General features: G+C 33.7%; 1 protein-coding gene across 2 annotated transcripts in view; it reads left to right on the top strand.

Moving 5' to 3' along the window:
- Positions 1–25,514, top strand: part of LOC120860228 (tyrosine-protein kinase JAK2-like) — a 119,062-nt gene that overhangs the window by 73,858 nt on the left and 19,690 nt on the right. The window contains exons 7-19 of one of the 2 annotated variants that reach the window (XM_040236013.1): positions 6,221–6,447; positions 7,408–7,527; positions 9,323–9,480; positions 12,249–12,360; positions 14,236–14,422; positions 15,085–15,212; positions 18,029–18,163; positions 19,289–19,376; positions 20,331–20,458; positions 21,375–21,513; positions 23,146–23,297; positions 23,448–23,598; positions 24,297–24,433. In XM_040236013.1, the coding sequence (XP_040091947.1) occupies positions 9,437–9,480; positions 12,249–12,360; positions 14,236–14,422; positions 15,085–15,212; positions 18,029–18,163; positions 19,289–19,376; positions 20,331–20,458; positions 21,375–21,513; positions 23,146–23,297; positions 23,448–23,598; positions 24,297–24,433 (1,401 nt within the window). In that variant the 5' untranslated portion in view covers positions 6,221–6,447; positions 7,408–7,527; positions 9,323–9,436. Of the gene's footprint in view, positions 1–6,220; positions 6,543–7,407; positions 7,528–9,322; positions 9,481–12,248; positions 12,361–14,235; positions 14,423–15,084; positions 15,213–18,028; positions 18,164–19,288; positions 19,377–20,330; positions 20,459–21,374; positions 21,514–23,145; positions 23,298–23,447; positions 23,599–24,296; positions 24,434–25,514 lie in introns of both variants that reach the window. The other variant, XM_040236012.1, reaches the window with a different exon arrangement.

Here is a 25,514-nt window from a genome sequence, read left to right as displayed (position 1 = left end):
TAACAACTATTTGTTGAATATCTGCTATAGCAAGACCATAGTAGAACATAGTGAGTGTCTTAGATGTTGTCAGCAGAAACTGAAGGAATTGAAGGGGATATAGTTGAAGAACAGAGAAGCTTTGAGCCATTGAAAATGAATTTTTAAATATGAAGCCAACTCTAGGCTTAAGCTATGGTGGAACATTATGGAGACATGATATTGTAAAAGTCTTGGCACATTATAGATTATGGTTTCTTTGAGGTCAGGGATTGCATCATCTATTTATTCTTTTTCCTGCCTATTTAATCTAGTGTCCTAAGACCAGTGAATGTGTAGTAATTGTATTTCTTTGATTATCTTTACCAGAATATAAATGCATCTGCAAAATTCTGCTTCATTTTTCATTTACTTTTAAAACTGTATAGATACTAAACATTCATTATAAGATTCCATGGTATTTTAAAACAGCTTTATTGAGATATAATTCATATAACATAAAGTTTACTTGTTTTAATTGTACAATTCAGTATTAATTATTGAGTTATAAAGGTTCTTTATATATTATGAATACAAGTCTCCTGATGTAGGTTCTCATATATATGATTTGCAAATATTTTTCCTATTCTGTGGATTTTTTTTCACTTTCTTGAAAGTATTATTTGCAGCACAAGAATTTAAATTTTGAAGTAACCTAATTTATCTTTTTTTTGTTTGTCTTTGGTACCATGACCTTTTAATATTAGATAAATAATTTATCACTGTACTGAAGCAAATCATGCCTGATTAGCTTGCCTTCTTAATGTAATTTAATTCCCTGATGTTTTCCAAATTTTCTCTGATTGCTTATTTCTGAAAAATAATCAAGGAACTCTACTTTATGTTAAAGTTTTTGGGATTGATGGAAGAACAGGTGAATAATTTATTCTTTACCAAATGAAATAAGCTGCTTTGTTCCTAGAAATATCCAGTAGAGTATGCTTCTCTGACTAGTATAATACATAAAATAATACCTGTGTTCTTCTTTCCCAGACTTAAAAAAATACATGTAAAATACATCTCTGTGTGTCTGTACGTGTGTATTAGGTGCATCTGTGTCTGTGAGAACAGGCCTTTGTGTCTACAGGTGTACCTGTATCTGTGTGTTTGTGCATCTCCTTGTGCATGTGTATGTATTAGATACTTAGCCTTTGTTATGCCAGATCCTGATTGGGCATTGTGGTTTTGGTATTGGGATACAGAAAGTAAAGGAAATGGATAAGGTTTTTCTGTTTCATTCTTCATCTGCTCCTTGAAATCCTAGGTCTGCAAAAGGAAGAGAGCTAGAGAATGAAAAGTGTTTAAAGGAGACCCTGTTGAATTTGTGAACAGTAGACCAGGGCCAAGGCCACTTAACATAGCAACGGAGGTATATACCTCATATCACTAGACTCCTACACAGCTAAGCAGATACTAGAGTTTACAGTGGTCTATTCCAATTGTAATAATAAGATGTAGATTTCATGTTATGGTACAAAAATAGTATGTAAGATAAGACTTAACTTCAGAAGCTTTTAGAGCCTGAATTTTAGGCTACCTTAAAGGTTCAGGGCTTCTCTGGTGACTGAGATGGTAAAGAATATGCCTGCAATGCAGGAGGCCTGGGTTCAATCCAGATCGTGAGAAAGATTCCCTGGAGAAGGGAATGGCTTCCCACTCCAATATTCTTGCCTGGAGAATTCCATGGACAAGAGGAGTCTGGTGGGCTACAGTCCATGAGTGACTAACACTTAACGTTTCAGTGTAACAAAAGCATCAAGAATAATGTTTTCATGCTTCAGGAGTTAATAACTTTGTGACTTTTGAAAAATTTTTAGTGTTTCTAACAAAATCTAGCTAGTTCCCATCGCAGATGACACCAAAGCAGATTCATCATATTCAAGAAACTATACATTCTTATAGTATAGCAAAGGATGTATGTCTGTCCTTTATTCTAGGAATCAAAGTGGAAAAACTTTTTGTATTTTGTTATCTTAAACTCCTCTTTGGATTTCCAGATAAGCTTTCAAAGCCTTGTTAAATCAAGTAGCACTGGTGTTTATGTAAATTGTAATCCAGATTTAGTAGGGCTCTTGGTTTAGCTAAAGTTTTTGACAGAAGAAGGTAAAGTAGGAAATATTTGTATTCTGATTGTATTTTTAAACCTTTCAGTTTTTCCCTAAACTTCCTGAGGCTCTCCTGTATTCTATCCAGACTTTTGTTAAATTTTATATATTTTGTTCAGTTGCTAAGTCATGTCCAACTCTTTGCAACCCCATGGACTGCAACACGCCAGGCTTCCCTGTCCTTCACCATCTCCTAGAGCTTGCTCAAATTCATGTTCATTGAATCGGTGATTCCATCCAACCATCTCATCCTCTGTTGTCCCCTCCTCCTCCTGCCTTCAGTCTTTCCTAGCATCAGGGTCTTTTCCAGTGGGTCGGCTCTTCGCATCAGGTGGTTAAAGTATTAGAGCTTCAGCCTCAGCGTCAGTCCCTCCAATGAATATTCAGGATTGATTTCCTTTAAGATTGACTGGTTTGATCTTGCAGTCCAGGGGACTCTCAAGAGTCCTTTCCAACACCATAATTCAAAAGCACCAGTTCTTCAGCACTCAACCTTGTTTATGGTCCAGCTCTCAATCCATACTTGACTACTAGAAAAACTATAGCTTTGACTATACGGATCTTTGTCAGTAAAATAATGTCTCTTCTTTTTAACACACTGTGTAGGTTTGTCATAGGTTTTTTTTCAAGGAGTGAACATCTTTTAATTTCATGGCTACAGTCACCATCTGCAGTGATTTTGGAGCCCAAGAAAATAAAGTCTTATCAGTGTTTTCCATTGTTACCACATCTGTTTGCCATGAAGTGATGGGACTGGATGCCATGATCTTAGTTTTTTGAATGTTGAGTTTTAAGCCAGGTTTTTCACTCTCCTCTTTCACCTTCATCAAGAGTCTTTTACAAATATATAATTGCCCTGAAAAGGAAAGGAATGTGACTTTTGAGATCTGAAAAATGAGTAGAATTTATTGGGTGAAGAGAGGTAAGTGATGGAGAGTAGAGGCTCATGGAAGAGGCTTTGCAGCAGAAAGAAACATGGGGAGGATGAAGACAGTCAGTATGGTTAGAGCTCAAAGAGTTAGTAGGTGATGAGGCAAGGGCTGGACCATATAGAACCTAGAGGCATGTTGATAAGGTTAAGAACACTAGGAAACTATGTAAGAGTATTGCCTGTGTGCTCAGTTGCTAAGTTGTGTCCAACTCTTTGCAGCTTTGTGGATTACAGCCTGCCAGGCTCCTCTGTCCATGGGATTTCCCATGCAAGAGTATTGGAGTGGGTTGCCCTTTCCTTCTCCAGGTTATCTTGCCAACCCAGGGATCAAACCTGTGTCTCCTACATTGGCAGTTGGATTCTTTACCACTGAGCCACCAGTGAAGCCCTATGTAAGAGTATTAAAGCAAGGGCTTAATACATAGAAGATTCCTATGACAACAGAGTAGAAAACTAATTTGAGGGCTGAAAGAGAAAATGGAAATGTGGGTCACCTAGAGAGTAAGATCATTTCAATAGTTCCTCTAGGAATTGCAGTTGAATGGGTTAATCATAAGAAAAATGGGCAAATTAGAGAAATATTTAGAAGGGAAAATCAAGGGAAGATGGTGACAGATTGAATAACAGGGGTTGGTGGGGAGGTTATGTAAAGAATGAGTTTCTGGGGCTTGTGGGAATAGGGGATCTTTAGTGCAGTGTACTCAGATAGGGAATGCTTTAGGAGAATCTTTTAGGGGAAGACGTTATGGGGACTCATGAATTTGGTTTGCTACGTTGTTTGAGGCACTTTTGAGACATCCACATTATGTGGGTAAATTGACTTGACTATGGAGGATTATGTCTGAAGCTTAGAGATCTGCTCTAGAGCTAGAGATATCAGAGTCGTTTGTATCTAGACTGAAAGAAAGTATAGATAAGAAAAGAAGAGGTCCCATAGTTAAGTCTTGAAGAATTCTAACAATTATCACCAGCTAAAGGGGATTGAGCCTGTAAAGAAGACTGGCAAAGTAGCCAAAGAAATGGGATGAAAATCAGAAAAACTAAAGGAAGAAAGTATCAAGGAGAGAGTGATTAACACTGTTGGATGCTTCTGAAAAATGGCAAATAAAATGAACAAGGAATTTGGTTTTGGCAACATTCCTTGACTTAGCAAGAGTGGTTTCTAGAGAATGATGGAACAGAAGCCAGATTGGAGTGAATAAAGGAGTAAATGGAAGGTGAGGAAATGAAATTGGCTATATGAACTCTTAAAAAGAAGCCAGATAGGCTGTGGCTGGAGAGAGAAGAGGGATAAGGAGATTTTTATATTTAAGATGGGAAGAACTTTAAAACTTGTGGTTAGAAGATAAGTAATAAATAGGGTAAAATTCCCCATAGGGTAGAGGTAAGTACATATCAAAGAAATAACTTTAACAGATTTATACCTTATTTATTGTAATAGGTGGGAAGGAAGAAAGAATGAGTGCACATGTATAAGGTTTATTAGCATGATACTGGGGGAGTTCTGCTTAGAGAAGCTTTTTTTTTTTCCCTAAGAAAAATATGAAGTCGTTTTTGATAATAGAGAGAAATGTAGCTGAGGTGTAAGACAGAAGAGAAGAAGGAACTTTAAGAATATCGGAGATTTGACATAGTTGTGGGACTTGGGAAAATTAGTTGAACAGAGAAATGTCATAAAAGTGATAGTAGAGGGCTTCCCTGCTGGTCCAGTGGTTAGGAGTCCGCCTTGCAATGCAGGGGACACTGGTTCGATTCCCGGTTCAGGAAGATCCCACATGCCACAGGGCAACTAAGCACTGCAACGAAGATCCAGCACAGCCACCAAAATAAATAAATAAATCTTTAAAAAAAAAAAAAAAAAGTGATAGTAGTGATAAAAAGCCTATTTGAAATTTGTGTTTATGAATTTATAATGCAAGCCATCTACCTTGTCAAATGACTTTTCCCAGCAGCTTTGGCTACTTGAACACAAGACTGATAGCTCCGTAAGGGGATTAGGGTAGAGAAGGGAAGGAAAGAAAGCAGTGGTGTGCTGGTAAATGTTTTACAACAGTTCTTAGAGAAAAAAATATCTGATTTGTTTGTAATTTTTGCTAATATGCATGGTTTAAATACCATGTATCTGTGGCCAATTTCAAAGTAGCAATCTGAGATCACCCAATGCAGAGTTGAGAGATGAGTAGCAAACCCTTTCCATCACTCAGATATAACCTCAAAAGCACATATAGTAGTAAAAATGTATAAATAAATAAATAATGTAATATAATTAGGAAGTGATGCCTTTTGAGTATTTATTGTCTATATTTAAATGTAATTTATTTGCAATTTTATTTAATTTAAATTTTAATGATGGCTCTATAACAGTACAAAATAATCATTAAAATATAATAATCTCTCAGCATTAGGCAGTTCCAGCACTCAGGTACGTGTACTCAGCATTAGGCAGTTCCAGCACTCAGGTACGTGTAGGACAATGTGATAAGTGATTAATTATGGAGCAGTGCACAGAATGCTGTCAGACAAAGGGAATAGCATCTAACATGGTTATAGAGATCCAGTTGTACCTCCAGAAATAAAATAGTCTTCCTTTTTTAGACACTTGAGCAGAAGGGAAATAAGTTATCTTCCTTCCTTAGGATATTTTACATAGAGATGGAAGTACAAAAGATTCAGAACATTTCCAAATAGAATTGTTTTTATTGCAAAGGGATTAATGGGAGTTATTGAAGCTGACCTGAGAGAATAATGCACACAAAAGAAGTATGTTTGCCTAGTGAATATCAGTAATATCTAACAAAATGTAACAATTTCCAGAATTCAGATAAATTTTAGAATATAGTATTATAGGAAAGATATGCCAAAATGACGTATATAAGATATCAGAGAAATTTTTAGAGATTCCAATATTAACTAGACTCCATCTTCATTTCTTTAGGGGAAAAAAATTAACTTCTCCTTCTCTAAAATTTTATGACAACTCAGAATTTGTAAAGGCATTCACATCATCAAATAAAACCTTAAGGTTTTATACTATATGGATGATGACTTTGTTACCTTTTTCACTTGACTGTTGTGCTGTTTACTTATTATGGAGAAGAGTGGTATCTTCTAATTTTATTTTGTTCCAACTTGTTTTGCTCTTGTGTGTACTCTTTATTATCTCTAGCTACAAGACATTTTTGCCAAAATGTGTTCGAGCAAAGATCCAAGAGTATCATATTTTGACAAGGAAGAGAATAAGGTACAGATTTCGCAGATTTATTGAGCAATTCAGCCATTGCAAAGCCACTGCCAGAAACTTGAAACTTAAGTATCTTATAAATCTGGAAACTCTTCAGTCTGCCTTCTACACAGAGCAATTTGAAGTAAAAGAACCTGGAAGAGGTCCTTCAGGTGAGGAGATTTTTGCAACCATTATAATAACTGGAAACGGTGGAATTCAGTGGTCAAGAGGGAAACATAAAGAAAGTGAGACACTGACAGAACAGGTAATCTTCAATGATATGTTCTCATTCTTTGTTAATTTAAGTAGAATGGCAATAGAAGCAAAGTACTTTTAGTCATTTGGCACATGGTCTTGCACTACTCTCCTTCCACTGATATAAGTGGAAGTTTGTAATAACGTGACACCAGCAAGATCATAGCTATGGTTCTTTTCTCGTTGTTCTTAAATGGCATTTTGTTTGTTTTCTATGACAAAATAATTAGTAATGCTGTTCTTTTTTAATTTTTGTTTTTTAAAATTCTGAAAGTATGATAACACATTTACAGGAGACTTGGAAAATACAGATGGTGTTCTTATAGGTTCAAAAAGGCTTAAATTCTAAAAGTGATTTTTAAGGTTGTTTTGCTTCTTCTTCTTTTTTTTTTTTTTTACTGTTACTGATAACTGAGAGCACAATTATGAAATTCAGTTAGAAAAAGATTAGTTTTTATTGATTTTATGATGTTGCATACTTGTTAAATACTTCTTTAAGTTTGCATTACAAGTTTTAAGTTTGTTCATGTCTATATTATTCTTAGGATGTTATCAGATATTTATTTTATTTTATTTTAATTATTTGGTAAACTGAATTTTCTGGTAATGGTTTCTATTAATGTTGATTGGATTGAAGGGTACTATAGCACACTTTAGATTCCTGGCACCCTTTAATCCTCTCATTTTTAAATGGAAACCAAGATACAGTGTAGTCTTACGGTTACATTATTGGGAGAGAGAATCTCATTTAATGCTTATCTATTGCTGTCAATACTTTAAAAAAGAATTTGGAATGAAATCTCCTTTATAAGTCTTGTTTTAAAATGGCTCTGTAAATTCAACCTATTTTTAATATCAACTGCTCTTAATTACAGGATTTACAGTTGTATTGTGATTTTCCTGATATTATTGATATCAGTATTAAACAAGCAAATCAAGAAGGTGCAAATGAAAGCAGAATTGTAACTATTCATAAGCAAGATGGTAAAAGTCTCGTAAGTTTGCTTTATCATTATGTAATAGTTATGCTTTATGGTTGTCAGAAATAAGTATTTCAGAATCTTAATACCTAAGATGTTCTCTTGTAGAGATTTTGATTATAGTTTTAAATAGAGCTGTAACATCAATTTAGTAAGCTTTTTGATTACATCTATTTTTTTGTATCAGTACCATCTCCCCAAAGAATGTCTTGTACATTAATGTATTTTTCAGTCATTTTCATAATTAGCAAAGCACCAGTTACTTCCTGCCCTCTCCTCTCCCACCCCAGCTCCAGTTCTGCTCGTTCCTGTCTATACAGTCTACCCTCTATATCTGTGAGTTCCATATCCACAGATTCAACTAGCTGTAGATTGAAAATATTCAGAGAAAAAATTCCAGAAAGTTCCAAAAAGCAAACTTGAATTTACCATGTGCAGGCAACTATTTGCATAGCATTTATATTGTATTTATAACCATTCACATCTCATTTACATTATATTAGGTATTATAGAGATGATTTAAAGAATATGGGAGGATATACATACTTTATATGCAGATACTACATCATTTTATATAAGGGACTTGTGGATTCAGGGATTTGGGGATTTTGGTGGAGGGGAGACAGATCCTTGAGCCAATACCATGCAGATACAGAAGAATGAAGGGACAACTGTATAATCTTTTTTACCAGTAGAGGTATGCGTAATTCTATCATATTGCCTATTTATATAACAAATTGTGAACCAATCCCAGGTAATCCCTATCCGAATTGTGAGGCATGTTTGATTATAAAAGATTAACTTTTTCTCTGTTTTAAAATAGCTTCAGAGGGAGTTCCCTGGTTGTCCAATGGATTGGACTGTGTGCTTCTACTACAGGGCCATGGGTTTGATCTCTGGTCTGGGAACTAAGAGCCCACATGCTGCCCAGCCTGGGCTGATAATAATGATAAGATAAAACAGCTTCAGACATCCTACTTATTTTAATTGAAAGGAAGAAATGAATTCCTTTGTACTGTGCTCTTAAACTGCTTATTTTTCTGGCTCTGTTTTCTTTTTAACTCAGATAGTTCTTGTACTTTTGGCTTAAATGTCATATTTATTTTATAATTTAAATATCTCTCTGTCTTACCTCTCTGGCCATTGCAGGGTTATATGACCAAATTATAAAACTTGTAACTCTGATCAGCATGCTTTCCTCTTCTTGGGTATTAATCCTTTGTTGCACAGGTTTGTGATTCTTCATGTCATTGTTTATGGTATCTTTTATAGGAATCATTTTTATAACCTGTGTTAACTAAATATTTTTTATAGTTCAAATACCTCACACAGTTCTCTCCTTATAATTTTTGGCATAAGTACATATTCTCTATTCTCATTGTGACTAATATTGTTCTTTGCTGAACCAGGCATTATACCATGATTACATTTTCATTCTTATATGTAAAACTTTTTGTTTTTCTGCAAGTTGATTGTTCCTTCCATTTCTTTTAGTATTTCTAATTCACATCAACTTTCGCATCAGACTAGATATAGATAGGTTTCTAATTGAAATGACTGGAATATTTGTCTAATGGGTGTATTGGAAAATATAGTATAATTATGGGTATAGAGTGGACTGTAACTGGAAAAGCATGGTAAACCCATATTTGAGAGGGTCTCAAATATCAGACACAAGAATTTGTAATTCAAAGTGTATAACTTGGAGCCATTAAAGACATTTGAGCAATCGCAAAGAAAAGTAATTGAGAAGAATTACCTGATAACATGCAGTGAAAATAAATTTCTTCTTTTTCTTTTCTCCCCCTAGGAAATTGAACTTAAGTCATTAAGAGAAGCTTTGTCTTTTGTGTCATTAATTGATGGATATTATAGATTAACTGCAGATGCACATCATTATCTTTGTAAAGAAGTAGCACCTCCAATGGTGCTTGAAAATATACAAAGCAACTGTCATGGCCCAATTTCGTAAGTAATACTGACTTTTAAAGTGACTTTTTTAAAGTAATAACAAGATATTTATAAAAAATATTTTACACAACAGAATGATATACCTAGGTTTAGGAAGTTCAGAGAAAGAAATATTATCTCGATCTGACTGAAATTATTTTTCTTTTAACAAAAGTCTATTTCCAATCAGATTACATAATAATTAGAATTATTTAGATTATAATCTACCATCTGTATTCCAGTCTATAGTACTAACTTGTTGTATAAGTTTGATATTTAGTACTCTCAGTTCAGTTCAGTTGCTCAGTCGTGTCTGACTCTTTGCGACCCCTGTCCATCACCAACTCCCGGAGTTCACTCAAACTCATGTCCATCGAGTCAGTGATGCCATCCAGCCATCTCATCCTCTGTCGTCCCCTTCTCCTCCTGCCCCCAATCCCTCCTAGCATCAGAGTCTTTTCCAATGAGTCAACTCTTTGCATGAGGTGGCCAAAGTATTGAAGTTTCAGCTTTAGCCTCAGTCCTTCCAGTGAACACCCAGGACTGATCTCCTTTAGAATGGACTGGTTGGATCTCCTTGTGTCTAATTAATTCTTTGATATTAATTTTTTAAAACCGTCCAATTTATGTTTAATTAATTTGGAAATAATGTGGAGGAGCCACAATGCAAAATTTGATAATCATCCTTATTTTTGAATAATCCAACACCTTCTACTGAAAGCCTTGAACACAAACTGTATCTGATGTCCATCTTTCTAGACTATTGCTGTGCAGTATGTGATGGAAATGAAATGTTCTATATCTGTGCTCTTTAGTAATTGCTACTAGCCACATGTGGCTATTTAATATTTAAAATGTTTCTACTGCAACCAAGGAACTGAATTTTTAATTTAATTTTAATAGCTTTACAGTTGATCCTTGAACAACACAGGATCTTAATCCACATATAACTTACAGTCAGTCCTCCATATCTGTGGTTCCTCGACATCCTTAAGTTCAAACAACCACAGACCATGCAGTAGTATAATATTTACTACTGAAAAATACCTGCATATACGTGGACCCTTGCAGTTCAAACCCACACTATTCAAAGGTCAACTGTGAAGAGCTTCATGTGGCTACTAGCCAACATATTGACCCACACAGTTGTAGACCTTACTTTAGCACTAGATAAAAACAGCTATCATGAATATCTGTTCACCCCAAGTAGAAGTTACCTCTCAACCGGAATGTGTTTTATAATTGGCACCAGGTTTGAAGGCAGAAAAGGTAGTGGCACCCCATTCCAGTAGTCTTGCCTGGAAAATCCCATGGACCGAGGAGCCTGGTAGGCTGCAGCCTACCAGGCTCCTCGGTCCATGGGATCGCTACGAGTTGGATGCAACTGAGCAACTTCACTTTCACTTCTCACTTTCATGCATTGGAGGAGGAAATGGCAACCCACTCCAGTGTTCTTGCTTGGAGAATCCCAGGGAGAGCGGAGCCTGGTGGGCTGCCATCTATGGGTTCTCACAGAGTCGGACGTGACTGACGCAACTTTGCAGCAGCAGCAGGTTTGAAGGACTTGAGCAGAAGAAACAATCTGGGATTTTGAGCATGTTTTTTACCTTAGTGAAAGTGTTAGTTGCTCAGTTGTGTCTGACTCTGCTATCCTATGGACTGTAGCCCTCCAGGGTCCTCTGTCCATGGGATTCTCCAGGCAAGAATACTGGAGGGATTGCCTTTCCGTTCTCCAGGAGATCTTCCCGACCCAGGGATCAAACACAGGTCTTCTGCATTGCAGGAAGATTCTTCACAGTCTGAGCCACTGAAGAAGCTTTTTTACCTTAACCTGTCTTTAAATATTTGAGAAATCAGGTCCTGACTGAAATTCAAGACTGATTTGACTTATACCCATTGTCTGTTTAAGAAGTGTGATTGTGAGAATTCCCTGGTGGTCCAGTGGTTCTGTCTCTGTACTTCCACTGCAGGGGTCATGGGTTTGATCCTTGATCATGGGTTTGATCCTAAGATCCCACATGCTACTCAGTGCAGCCAAAAAAGAAGTATGGTTGCTATGAAAAAGTTGCATTATTTGAACATTCTGTAATTTACATATTCAATATTTTAAAAACTCCTGCCATTCATTCATTCATTATCCATCCATCCATTCTTTCATTTATTTGTAGAACGTTTACTAAGTACCTGATATGTATCAGGTGCTGGTTTATATGTGAGAAATACAGCAAGATAATTCTTGCTTTCATGTAGATTACATTTCTTTCAATATATACAGCTTCAGTAAAACATATAGCAAATTTTAAAAAATTAGTAGCCTTTGTTGCTTGCCATTGGTCTTCTATTAGACCTTGGTATTATATTAAATATTAAAAATACTCATAAATTTTATATTAGTAATGGCTGTGATGGAAGAGACAAGTGTTTTATGCTACACTGATTGTATAGTTAAATGAAGTTTTGAGTATGGTTTTTAAAATACTAAATTTGAAATTGGAAGGCAGAAAAGTCAAAGGAATGAATTGTGTTCTTTGTAATTTTGTATGTCTTATAATACCTTATGTTTTTAAAGCAATATAATTGCCCCTTGAATCACTGTGAACTTATTGCAGAATGGCTTGGTACTTCAGTATTTTTCCTTGCAAGATTATTGGTAAAAATATAAAGTGGAGGAGACTTACAAAAATTCTTAGAGTTTTAGATTTGACTTTCGATCTGTTAGATGACACTTTGGTTGTAATGTCATGGTTCTTACTACATTATCATTCAAATTATTTCTTTACCTTTAGAATGGATTTTGCTATCAGTAAACTGAAGAAAACAGGTAATCAGACTGGACTCTATGTACTTCGATGCAGCCCTAAGGACTTTCATAAATATTTTCTGACTTTTGCTGTTGAGGTTAGTATGACATAATTAATGGTAATGTGTTTATTTAGTGCATGTAATTCCCCCTTGATAATATCTACTGTATTTCCTTTTTAATGCTCCAAATAATAGTTCTGGATATGATAACTAGCAATTAAGTAAGTTTAATTTACCTCAGGGATTCTTTATAAGTAAACAAAATATAGCTCCTAGGATTTATGTTAATAATTATTTGTAATATCTTAGTATCTTTTTATCTGGATTTTTTTGTTTGAGTATTACCAGTATGTCAGATTTCATCACATCTTTTGAAGTCTCTTTTGTCACAAAAATGGAAATCTTTACCAAAACATTTAGAACAAAACAAATCAGAAGTAAACTTTGATTTTACTGGTAATGGTTATAGGATTAGATTGAAATAGGGTAATAACAAAGAAAAAGACATTGTACTTTTAACTGGTGGCTTTTCCAATATTAAGAATAATGATCTACAATGTACACTTTAAGTGTAATACTGTAATGAAATCTCACTGTTAATACAGACCATTTTGGATCTCAACTAAAATTATTTATTGTACAAAATTATATAAAATATACTATCACTTATAAAGCAATTTCAAGGTATAAATCTTGAGAAACTTTATAGCTGCTTCCAAAATTTATCGTACTTTTTAAAAGTAGAGACTGTAAGAATTGTGTTGTTATTTTAATTTTTATAAAAAATTCATATTTAACATATGTAAAGTGGGTTGATTGTCCATGAAAATATAGAGTGTTGGTTGCTTCATGACTTTAACATTGTAAAATACTGATAGTCTATCCTAATTCACAGTCTATTATATTCAATTATCAAATCAAAATATGTATATTTTTATGTTTACTGTATTAGTCTAGTGTAATATGAGGGCTGTATATTAGGGAGCATATGGTATAACCCTGCTTTAAGATATTTATCTTTTTGTAAAACAAAAATGAAGTATACCAAAAAATATTAAATTGAGCATTGTTTATTACACATTATCCAGTGTAAGCAAATAAGACAATAAGAGAAGATTTACAATGATTAAAATAGGTCCTTTAGAGTAGGAGAGACTTGAGACTGACCAGAGATAATGAGTTGATTTTATAAAAAAATGGTTGTAAGTTGATTGAATATGTTTATAGCAGGCTGAATATGTTTAAAAATAGATGGATGAGAAGTACAGCACATAAGACAAACACTGAAAAACTGAATATTATCAGAATTGCCACATTAGAGATAATTATACAAATACTGTAGTGGCACAGTGAAGCAGGTCATCACCTTTGCCTGTGGAATGGAGTAAGTGTTGTTAGGGAGGACCTCACAGAAAAAGTGAAATTTAACTGAGTTTTAAGAATTGAATAAAAGTCCATTGCTCAAAAGGAAAGGATGTACATTCTACAGAGAGATAGCACTTACAGTTTTCAAGGCATGAAATGGCATGGCATTTGCTTTAAATTTTTTAAGTCACTCAGTATAGCTAGAAATTGGATTGTATGTTGAGAGTGGCAGGAGTTAAGGTTGGAGATGGAGGCAGAAGCCAACTCATGGAAGGCCTTATATGCTAAAATCGTTTTATACTATGTCTTGTAAATGATGGAAAGCTCTTAAGGATGGTATTATTATTGTTTATTATTATTGCTTTTTTCCTTGCCTTTCAATAAAGTAACTCTTAAGCCACATTTTTAGGCTAGGCAGTTGTAATTAGATGCCTTTTTGAGGAACCAAACACCTTGGTCACCTTATGCTAATACTACATTAGGATTCATGGTTCAGATGTCTAAATGTTCTGTTGGTTGTTTCTGTGATATCCTTTTTGTCACAGTAATCACTCTGATGTCCACTGTGATTTTTCCTTCCCTTTCTTTATAATTAAACTTACATAGCGAGAGAATGTTATTGAATATAAGCACTGTTTGATTACAAAAAATGAGAATGGAGAATACAACCTCAGTGGTACTAAGAAGAACTTCAGTAATCTTAAAGATCTTCTGAATTGCTACCAGATGGAAACTGTTCGCTCGGACAGTATAATTTTCCAGTTTACTAAATGCTGTCCCCCAAAGCCAAAAGGTAAAATAGTTTTCTAGTTATTTTTAAAATACTGGTCTTGGGTGTTGTATATGGAGGGAGATATCTTCCGTATACTGATTTTGGAGAGAAAAAGCTCCAAACACAATGAATTTTTTCCTCATATGTTGTACAGGCATCCTCTAATAGAATTGTTCAGTTTGATTTGGGTTGTCTATAAGTAACTTAAAGTTGTATAATTCTAAAATTTATTTCAAGAAATAATAATTTCATAGTATCAATAAGCTACTTATTTATTGAACTGAAAGACCTCACAACCAAATTCTCCTGTTATTCTGAAGAAATACTTTCAGATCCTTTTAGAATCTTAATTTCTTTTAAATTATCTTTTAAAATGAAAATAGTAAGATTAGAAATCTCTTGAGATAACTGACATAGTAAAATTCCTGAAAAATTGTACTAATTAAGAAAATGATTATAATTTTGCATATATTATAATAACTGGTTAGAGTACATCAAACTTCAATGAAAAAACTCCTAAAATACTTTTCCATGGGAAAATAAAAAAGAACAATAAGAGGCTGTTAAACATTTCTTTTTTATAGGACACATTTTATTTTATTCCTTTGGAGTAATTTATATTCTCAGTGTGTTTTGATTTTATGTATATTTTTTTTCATTCATTCTATCCTTTTTTTAAACAGACAAATCAAACCTTCTAGTCTTCAGAACCAATGGTGTTTCTGACGTACCAACCTCACCAACTTTACAAAGGCATAATAATGTGAACCAAATGGTGTTCCACAAAATTAGAAATGAAGATTTGGTATTTGTAAGTCAATAGATGCTGATTATTGTCTTTTTGAAACAACTGTTTTGTCTTTTTAAACAACTGTTCTTCATTTTCTACCCCGCATTCATTCACATGACATTTCAGTTCAGTTCAGTTCAGTCGCTCAGTTGTGTCCACCTCTTTATTGTAACCTATGTTATAAAAAGTTTATAGCAGTTCAGATACTTTCATTTCCTGTGAAAATGTGATACCAAATGAGTTAATTATTTTAAGAATGGAATTGTATTCTCTTTTGAGAAATTTAAAAAATATTAAAAATTAAAAGTCTTCTTCTGAAAAAGTATCTTAATTCTCAGGTTCTCAAGAAAGTAAGGGAAATTCAAAGAAGGTACTGAAAACAGTAGTAACACATAAGAGCTGATGTTTGGCCACAGGACATTTTGGGAAATTAGGATTATTCTCACGAATCAAGAGAACTAAGAGCTAAAAGCAGTACAAAAAAGGGCCAAGTCTTGAGTTCTATACAAGACAAGGAGTTATAAGTAAGGCTATCTGTGAATAAAGCCAGGATTCTTAAGTAAATACATCCTCAGTGAAACAGTATATGGATTATGAAAAATTTATCCACTAGCAAAAAGAGAAAAAGAATGTTGTCTGTTTTAGTTGTGCTCTTAAGTTAGGAAAAAGTTCATCTTCAGAATTTGTAATTATAAACTTTTGAATTAAAGTTTATACCACCTGCATGGTTTGAGAAACCCTGAGCCAATAAATTGAAGAAGAACTAAAGAGCCTCTTGATGAAAGTGAAAGAGGAGAGTGAAAAAGTTGGCTTAAAGCTCAACATTCAGAAAACGAAGATCATGGCATCCAGTCCCATCACTTCATGGCAAATAGATGGTGAAACAGTGGAAACAGTGGCTGACTTTATTTTTCTGGACTCCAGAATCACTGCAGATGGTGTTTGCAGCCATGAAATTAAAAGATGCTTACTTCTTGGAAGGAAAGTTATGACCAACTGAGATAGCATATTCAAAAGCAGAGACATTACTTTGCCAACAAAGGTCCATCAAGGCTATGGTTTTTCCAGTGGTCATGTATGGATGTGAGAGTTGGACTGTGAAGAAAGCTGAGCACCAAAGAATTGATGCTTTTGAACTGCGATGTTGGAGAAGACTCTTGAGAGTCCCTTGGACAGCAAGGAGACCCAACCAGTCCATCCTAAAGGAGATCAGCCCTGGGTGTCCATTGGAAGGACTGATGTTGAAGCTGAAACTCCAATACTTTGGCCACCTGATGCGAAGAGCTGACTCATTGGAAAAGACCCTGATGCTGGGAAGGATTGAAGGCAGGAGGAAAAGGGGACAACAGAGGATGAGATGGTTGGATGGCATCACCGACTCGATGGACATGGGTTTGGGTGGACTCTGGGAATTGGTGATGGACAGGGAAGCCTGGCGTGCTGCAATTCATGGAGTCGCAAAGAGTTGGACTGAGCAACCTAACTGAACTGAACCGAACCCAGTAAATTAAAATAATAAGTGGCACTCCTTTAGTAACACCTCGTGGTGGTTGTCAAAAGCAAATATAAAATCTTTCTGGAAGGATATCCTCTTAATGTAGGCCACCTAAGATTCCCACAGATAAAATGACTCCAAACATGAGCTTTAAGCTGAAAATTTAAAAACATATTGAGAAGTAATCCAGGATTAAGTAAGAATCAGCAGACCAACAAGCATCAAAATTATATCTAAGAGCTTCATATAACAGACTTTTCAGATAGAAGCTATAAAATACACATTTATATGTTTAAACATTAAAAAGGAGTTGAAACAAGGGAAAAACCCAAGATAGTATCAACATAGCCCAAAAAGATTTGGGGGAAAAAGTATAAAAATGAAAAGTATACTCATTGACATTTAATAAATGGACAAAGTAAAAGCAAATTATTCATAGTTGAAGAGAGAACTACTGAATTGAAAGATCTGAAAATCATTTAAATGTTGCAGATAGGGAGAAAGAAATGGAAATTATGAAAGAAAGCTTAAGGGACATGGAAAGTAGAATGAGAAAGACCAAACTGGTATCTGAATTCCTTAAGGAGACAATAGATAAAGTTATTCAGAATTACAAAGACATAAATCTTATGTGAGTAACAAGAAGCATGGAGTTGCTAGGTAACCTGACCAACATCACAAAACTAATAATAATAGAGTGCAGGCAGCCCTGCTTCAGATTGCAGGCTTTCAGTTATTCTGTAAGGATATATAAGAAGCACTAGTAATAGTAGTAATAGCTAACACTTAATTGAGCATTCACTCTATTGTGGACTGCACTAAATGCTATTGTGTATTTTTTCATTTATTGTTCATGACAGTTCTATGGAAAAATAATCATTATCCCCATTCTTCAGATGAGGATACCACAATAATTGCGGTATAGAAAGATTAAATGGCCTGTAGGAGGTCACACAACTAGTAAGTAGCAATAAAAAACAGGTCAGACATTCTGCACTATCAGGAAAGGCAAGCAAGGAAAGAGACTCACATGCAAATAAATGTAGGTAAACAGTGACATTATAAAAAGTGTTAAAATTGATAGTTATACCTAATTTAGGGCATTTAAGAACAGGGTGAAATCAAATTACATTTTGTTCTTTAATCTTTGTTTTTGTGTTTTATTACTATGAAGAAAGCAGAATATAATTAATATGGAGTCTCAAATCAAAATTTGGTTTGTAAAGGAAATATTTGCTCAGGAATTTTTTTTTTTAACTCTTGTCATTGGACCTATTTCCTAATTCCCACATCTTCCTCCATCCTTACTCATTCTTTCCTTTTTTTTTTTTTTTGGTTAAAGAATGAAAGCCTTGGCCAAGGAACTTTTACAAAAATTTTTAAAGGTATAAGAAGAGAAATAGGAGACTATGGTCAGCTGCATGAAACAGAAGTTCTTTTAAAAGTTCTGGATAAAGCACATAGAAACTATTCAGAGGTTTGTATATTCTTTATATAATTCATGTAGTTTATGATAGTTAAAATATGCTCTCATACACGCAAAACACATTGATGCATGTGGCCTTTCAAATTATAATTTTTAAAAGTATATATATCAAAGACCTTTCTGAGGATACATTCTGTTGGGGCTAAAAAATAACATAATTTTTTCATTGTAACTAATTTCCAAACTAATTTTTAAGCATGGTGTTCTGTGTTTGATTACATCTTTGCATATATAATACTAAGGCAGTTGGTTTTAAAGTTGGCTCCCCAGAGCTTCCTGGGTTCCACAGGTTTCCTCTGTAATTTAATCTACTTTTTAAAAAAGTTTGAAAGGCAGTGTACTGAGGAACGCTGTGTAGGTGAAATGTGGATGGATACCTCTGGGCATCATCTGAAGATGCTAGCCAGCAGAAATCCTGCTGCCAGGTGCCAGAGTCTTTAGCATAGTAAAAATATCACCTAACGTGATGTAACACACATTTATGAACTTAAAATGTCTTAAAAGAAGTCAGTAGAACATAATGTGAAACATACAAGCCAAAGAGTTGTTATAATCCAGAACTCCACAGTGTTGGTGATTGTGATCTTCAACAACCATACCCCGATGTTCTAGGCAAAGTTTAGTTGAGTTAGAGTGATATTATCTGCCAGTCTCCTGACATAGGTGTTAGACTGTTTTATCTGCCAAGTCATCATTCTTAATTCTTTAGGAAGTGTTAATTGAAGCTCCCATCCATATTTACTGCAGTTGCACATCACTGTCTCTGGTGTATGCAGCTGTATGTATCTCTGTTCTCCACTCTGGCTGCTATGGGTCTAAGATTGTTTATGTTGCATCATTCACATTGCCCTGTATCACGATTGTTCTTTCTCATTGCTGTCTCCTTAAACTAAGCTTAAATCGGCGGTTTCTTGGGAATGAACTCTTAACATCAAGGTTGATGGAAGTTGCAAATCTAAAGGGACCAAAGCACATTGTAGTCTTGTATATAGTCCTGCTGAGAATAGAAGTGCATTTTTCTAATGGCAGAGTATCTTTCTGAACTGTGAATGCTTATAGACATGAAAGGTAATTCTTTTGCAATTTTTATTTTATTTTATTTTTTCTTTTCCTTAGTCTTTCTTTGAAGCAGCAAGCATGATGAGCCAGCTTTCTCACAAACATCTGATTTTAAATTATGGAGTATGTGTCTGTGGAGAGGAGAGTAAGTAAAACCACCAGCTTCCTTTCTGTTAATGTTATGTCTTTCAAAACATCCATTTTTATTTATATAGAAAATTTAATTTTAGGATCATAGTTGGATATCGGTATAACTATAACAAATTAAATATTGTTGAAACAGAAAACACTGTATTTCTTTTTTAAATTTATTAATATTTCCCATACTTTTTCATTTAGGGGAAAAGGAGAATATACTTCCTACAAAGTTTGAAAACAGTGTTGTAGAGCATATAATCCCAGTTCTTTTGGTTTTATACTTATTTCATTGACTCTGTGATGCATTTTTTCACATTAAAAGTATCTGAATGTGATATAATTGATGGTATTTCATAATTAACAATTTAAAAAATTTTGCAGTCCTTAATAATGGGACATAGGACAGTCAGTGGCATCTATGAAATATATATGTAAGTCTTTATGTGCCACATAAAGTTTTACTAAGCTCTTGCTCGTTAAAACTCCAAGATCTTTTTTTTTTTTAATACTAATGTAAATTTCTCTGCAGTAAATTCTTTATTATTAATGTATGAATTATTCTCCAAATTAACCATGGACAACAAAACTTTCGTAACATTTGTGTTAGTCACCCAGCAAGATCCAAAGGTGACTTTTGTCACCAAAAATTGTTATGTACCTATGAAAACTAATTTTAATATTAGTTGAAGCAGAGTCATGATTTGAGATTCATTCTATATATGATATTGTGTTTATATATAATTATTTAGATTTCTACCTCTTACTGTTGTGAATAAACTAAAACCCCAAAATGCAGTAGTATATACCTGTTATGCTTTCTTTAAATTATTGTATTTCATGTAATTTAATTTCTTTACCTATAATACTCACATATAACTATAAATATATTTATAAAAGTTTAAAATTCTATATTTTTCATTATATTATACTTTAGCCTTACTATTATTATATTTTAATGCAGATATTCTGGTTCAGGAATTTGTAAAATTTGGATCACTAGATACATACCTGAAAAAGAATAAAAATTCTATAAATATATTATGGAAACTTGAAGTGGCTAAACAGTTGGCATGGGCCATGCATTTTCTAGTAAGTAGTATATTCTTTTGTCAACTTACTGTTTTACATTATGAAGCAGTGTGAAAGGATCTTGACCTGGGAACAAGAAATAAGTCTATAGATGCTGAGTTATTTAAAATAATCTGTGTCACTTGGGGAAAGGGATTATTTTAGGTGTATATTTATATGAAATAAATTTTGAAATAAGTAGTATTGTCATTCCATCAATCTCTTAGAACTGCTGAAGGATAATCTGTAGTTTGTGTACCTTGCCTTTAATGAAAAATTATTTTTTAAAAAAAAGCACTATGGACAGCATAAAAATCCTATAGAAAGTGCCTTCTTACGATATTTGTAGGTAATTGGAAATTATGTCCACTGAGAAAATGATATTGTCAGAAAAGCAAAATACTAGAGAGTCAGCCGGTAATCAGATTCTTCAGAGTGCACCTACTGAACAGAAACAATATTTCTTGTGTCAGCTGCTATCCACAATACATAACAGTTTAAAATCTCAGATTCATAAAGTGAACTGGCATAACGTAGTTTTAAAAATATTAATTTTTCAGAGACTTCCCTGGCAGTCCAGTGGTTAAGACTTAGCACTTCCAAGCAGGGGGTACAGGTCCAATCTCTGGTCAGGGCACTAAGATCCCATATGCTGCTGAGTGTGGCAAAAAATAAATTAATAATTAAATAAAATAGCCTGTAAAAATGATAAAAGTAAGTATTTGTTTTATCATGGGTATAGAGTATTATTTTGTTTAAAATGTAAAATAGGAAGCACAGTGCTGCTATAAAATTTCCTTTTATTTTCTCAAAGTGTACCTTGAAATTAATGTTTACTTAATTTTTGTTTTTTAAATCCATTTGGAGGCCCTGGACATACTAAGTGCTCAAAATTTGTGGATTAATATTTGAATGTTTATGCAATTAATTTTAATAGGAAGAAAAAACCCTTATTCATGGGAATGTGTGCGCCAAAAATGTTCTTCTTATCAGAGAAGAAGACAGGAAGACAGGAAATCCTCCTTTCATCAAACTTAGTGATCCTGGCATTAGTATTACAGTTTTGCCAAAAGACAGTAAGTTCTACAGGAATCAAATTTAACTTCATTAACCTTTGCTTGGAAAGAGGCATAAAAATCATGCTGTTAATTTTTCTCAAACACTATTTTATTGACATATTCTTGCTTAATAAATTTAGTTACCATTTTCAGCAACCTAAATTATAGTTACATCTTAGACTCTTGTCTATTTCTCCTTTCTTATGTTTCCGAACTGTAAAGTGATTTTTTGAAGCAGTTTTAATCCCTAATTAAGTATGAAATGTCAGGTTTTATCCAGTTTTATTGTGAATTTTTTAATATCATTCTTTGAATCACAAGTAAATTTTCTAAATTTTTTTATCTTTAGTCATTAAATAAAATTTTGAGAAGAAATATTTCTAGTTTGAAATTTTTATTTTGTTTCATTATTCAGCTAATTATGACTTCTTTTACTTTTCTTTTGTGTTGGTAACATCCTTAACAAAATTAAAAATTTCAGTCAAAGAGGAGTTTTTTTTGGTCCAAATAGTGTTGTAATTGTGTTTCATTGAATCAGCTAATTTCTCTAATTGAATGCTCTACATTTAGAATCCAGATTTATCAACTTTTGTACATTGATGCATGTTTTCTTTTTTGAGCTAATTATAGTTGAACTCTGTACCTTTATATGACAGTGAGGACAGGGACTATAGGGCAGAAAATGTTATAGGAATTTAGATTTGATACTTGGGGATTTTGCCGTTCGGAGCGGAATGTGAAGAAAGAGAATATATATTCGTATGAAGGAGAAAGGACTCTGTACTCTTACATCTCTTAATTATGCACCAGAAATATTCACATTGCTTTACCACAATATACCAAAAGATGCAACAGTTTATCATTCTTATTTATTTATTTACTTATTTACATACCTGTTTACTTCTGTATATCTATCTTCTATCATTCTGTCTATGCCAGAATACCAGAAGGTAAAGTTAAAGTGTTCCCTCCTTTTGTGAATACCATTTTTCTGATGGGATCAAAGACATCAAAAAATTAACTTGGAAGATTCCATGTTCTGGGCAGAACCTATGTATATCAATATTGTGCCAAGAATATCTTGGTATAATTTAATCATTTGTTTGCCTGTTGGCCCTTGTTTTTCATCTGCAGGTTAGAATAGTCACTACTATTGAGTCGTTAGTACAGATTGAAATGATGTTAACATTACCTTTATTGTTTATACATTGTAAAGAAGTAAAAAGTATATCAAGAAGCAATTTGGGAAAAAATTTATGGGGAAAAAAATATTGTGAATGCATAGCTATTAGGAAAGGGTAGAGAGAACGGGGCAGTAGTTGAAACACTATGGTTTAATGAAAAATTTAGTCGATCCAGGATTCATTGTACAGTAACTAATTCTGTGCTATTAACAAATTGTATAACTTTGGGCAAATTATTCAGTCATTATGGGTCTTAATGTTGGCATTGTTAAAGCTGAGATATTGAATTAGGTGATCTCAAAGGTCCCTTCTGGCCCTTAAGCATGTGTATATGCATGAACATACCCCCTCCCCCAGGCAAATTAAAATGATTTGATTATTCCAATTTGTGTGAAATTATTAACATATATAAGAATTGTTTTATTAAGGGAGTTATTTAAGCTTTTTTTTTTTACTCATTTAAAAGTCCTGCAGGAGAGAATACCATGGGTACCACCTGAATGCATTGAAAATCCTAAAAATCTAAACCTGGCAACAGACAAATGGAGTTTTGGTACCACATTGTGGGAAATCTGTAGTGGAGGAGATAAGCCGCTGAGTGCTTTGGATTCTCAAAGAGTAAGTTTATATAAACAGTGAAGTTGTAATTACTTTGTGATCCCTAATATTTCTTTCATATTATTTGATATTCTTTAGCCCATTTTATGTTAAAAAAGGTTGATAATTGCATTTATAATTTATTCTCAACATGTGGTTCTTTAATTATAGAAACTACAATTTTATGAAGATAGGCACCAGCTTCCTGCACCAAAGTGGACAGAATTAGCAAATCTTATTAATAATTGCATGGATTATGAACCAGATTTTAGACCTTCTTTCAGAGCCATTATAAGAGATCTTAATAGTTTGTTTACTCCAGGTATGTACTGTTGGAGCAATCTTAATGATGTATTTAATAAATCCTTACTAATTTTGTAATCCCCCTCTGGGAAGTTCCCTGATGTCTTTTAGACCTGCTTAATTTCTTACATTCATATGACTTTTTCTACCTTATATGTATTCTAGTCTCATTGATTGTGAAGTATTTTCATAAAAGGCTTTTACCCTTTAATAACCTCACTTTAGTTTGCTAGTTAATGAGTAGTACACTGAGAAGCTTATTTGATTTTTTATAAACAATTCTTTGTTTTTTAAACTAGCTCTCACATATGGCTGATTAATTTTGTAAACATGAAGTAGATTTTTGTTTGTCCTCTCCTCCTTAAAAAACTTAGCTAAATATACATGTGTCTGACCCATAAATATTTTCTGTTCCAATACTACTTGCTCTTCTTGCCACAAAAATCGGCATACAAACTTACTTTATAAATACTAAAACTGCCTATTTTGGAAAGTATTTGTTTATCCTTTGCAAAAATCTTTACCAAAAACCTGTCCAATTATGAGTTATAATTCAAGGCTTCCATTAACAATCTAAATGTTTAGAGTTGCCTTGTATCAATTTGTATTTAGTGTTTCTAACTCATTATGACTATTTTGGTCAGCCTGAATAAGAATAATTTTAACCCAGAGAATGGATTTGCCAGATTATGGTAGAAATGTTATTTATTTCTCCAGATTATGAACTATTAACAGAAAATGACATGTTACCAAATATGAGAATAGGTGCCCTCGGATTTTCTGGTGCTTTTGAAGACCGAGACCCTACACAATTTGAAGAAAGACACTTGAAATTTCTACAGCAACTTGGCAAGGTAAGGTGTCAGAAGATTTTTAAATAATTGAAGTGTAATCACAAAACATTTTATTTAGGGGAGAAAAGACTTTTCTCTAAAGTTCACTTTCCACAGAGTTTTAGAGTGTTTGTATAACCAGCAAGTACCTACTATATAACATAAGAAACTCTGCTCAATATTTTATAACAACCTAAATGAGAAAAGAATTGGAAAAAAGAACAGATACGTGTATATATATAACTGGATCACTTTGCTCTACACCTAAAACGAGCACAGCATTATCAATCAACTATACTTCAGTATAAAATAAAAGGTTTTTAAAAAAGGTGTTTGTAGAGAAAAGGTTTAGTTTTCAGGTTTTGGGGAAATGCCGTGTTAAATAGCTGTCTTTACTGAAAATTTTGTTGGAACCTTTAACATGTACTGTGCATTGAACATTTTCAAGAGGAGGATAAATTAAGCTATATTTTTCCCAATTAATTTGACCATGAGATTCTTTCTTGGTAGAGGGCACTTTACTTATGAGATAGAGAAAAGAACAATTAATAAACCTTTCCACCAGCCTCCTTTTTTAGTCACCTAAGGAAGAAATAATTAATCTGCTTGCTCATTCAGAGTCCAGATATTGACTGGAGAAGGCATGTTTACTAGCAGACAGTTTCTCTCTTCTGAAAGGTCACACAGTCAGGCATAGCCTACATATTAGGCTGGTAAAAAAGTTATTGTAGTTTCAGACTGTGAATTTTAAGCCATTGTAACTAGGCTCAAACACATCTTTATTAATCAAAATAGGAACCATTATAATCAGCACATTTTTGCCAATGAGAAATAAGTTTGTTTATTCCTGTAGCATAAAAATCTGTGTTTCAGGATTCGACTGACTTTTGGAATGCATTTTCCCTGCAAAAAATCGTTGAGATGCTGGAAGCAGTGGTAGTCAGTTGGCGAGATGTCAGCTGAATATGGAGAATGAGGCAGAACTTAGTAGTGCGATTCATTCAGCTTTTGAAGCATTTGTTGTGTCGTGTGTGGTTGAGTGTTGTCATGGAGAAGAATTGGGGTTCTTTCTGTTGAGTAGTGCTGGCTTCAAGCATTGCAG

The sequence above is a fragment of the Oryx dammah genome, unplaced genomic scaffold (genome assembly GCF_014754425.2).
Source record: "Oryx dammah isolate SB20612 unplaced genomic scaffold, SCBI_Odam_1.1 HiC_scaffold_11050, whole genome shotgun sequence".
Lineage (NCBI taxonomy): Eukaryota > Metazoa > Chordata > Mammalia > Artiodactyla > Bovidae > Oryx > Oryx dammah.
Note: the sequence above shows the minus strand (reverse complement) of the source record. Positions and strands in the feature narration are given on the sequence as shown.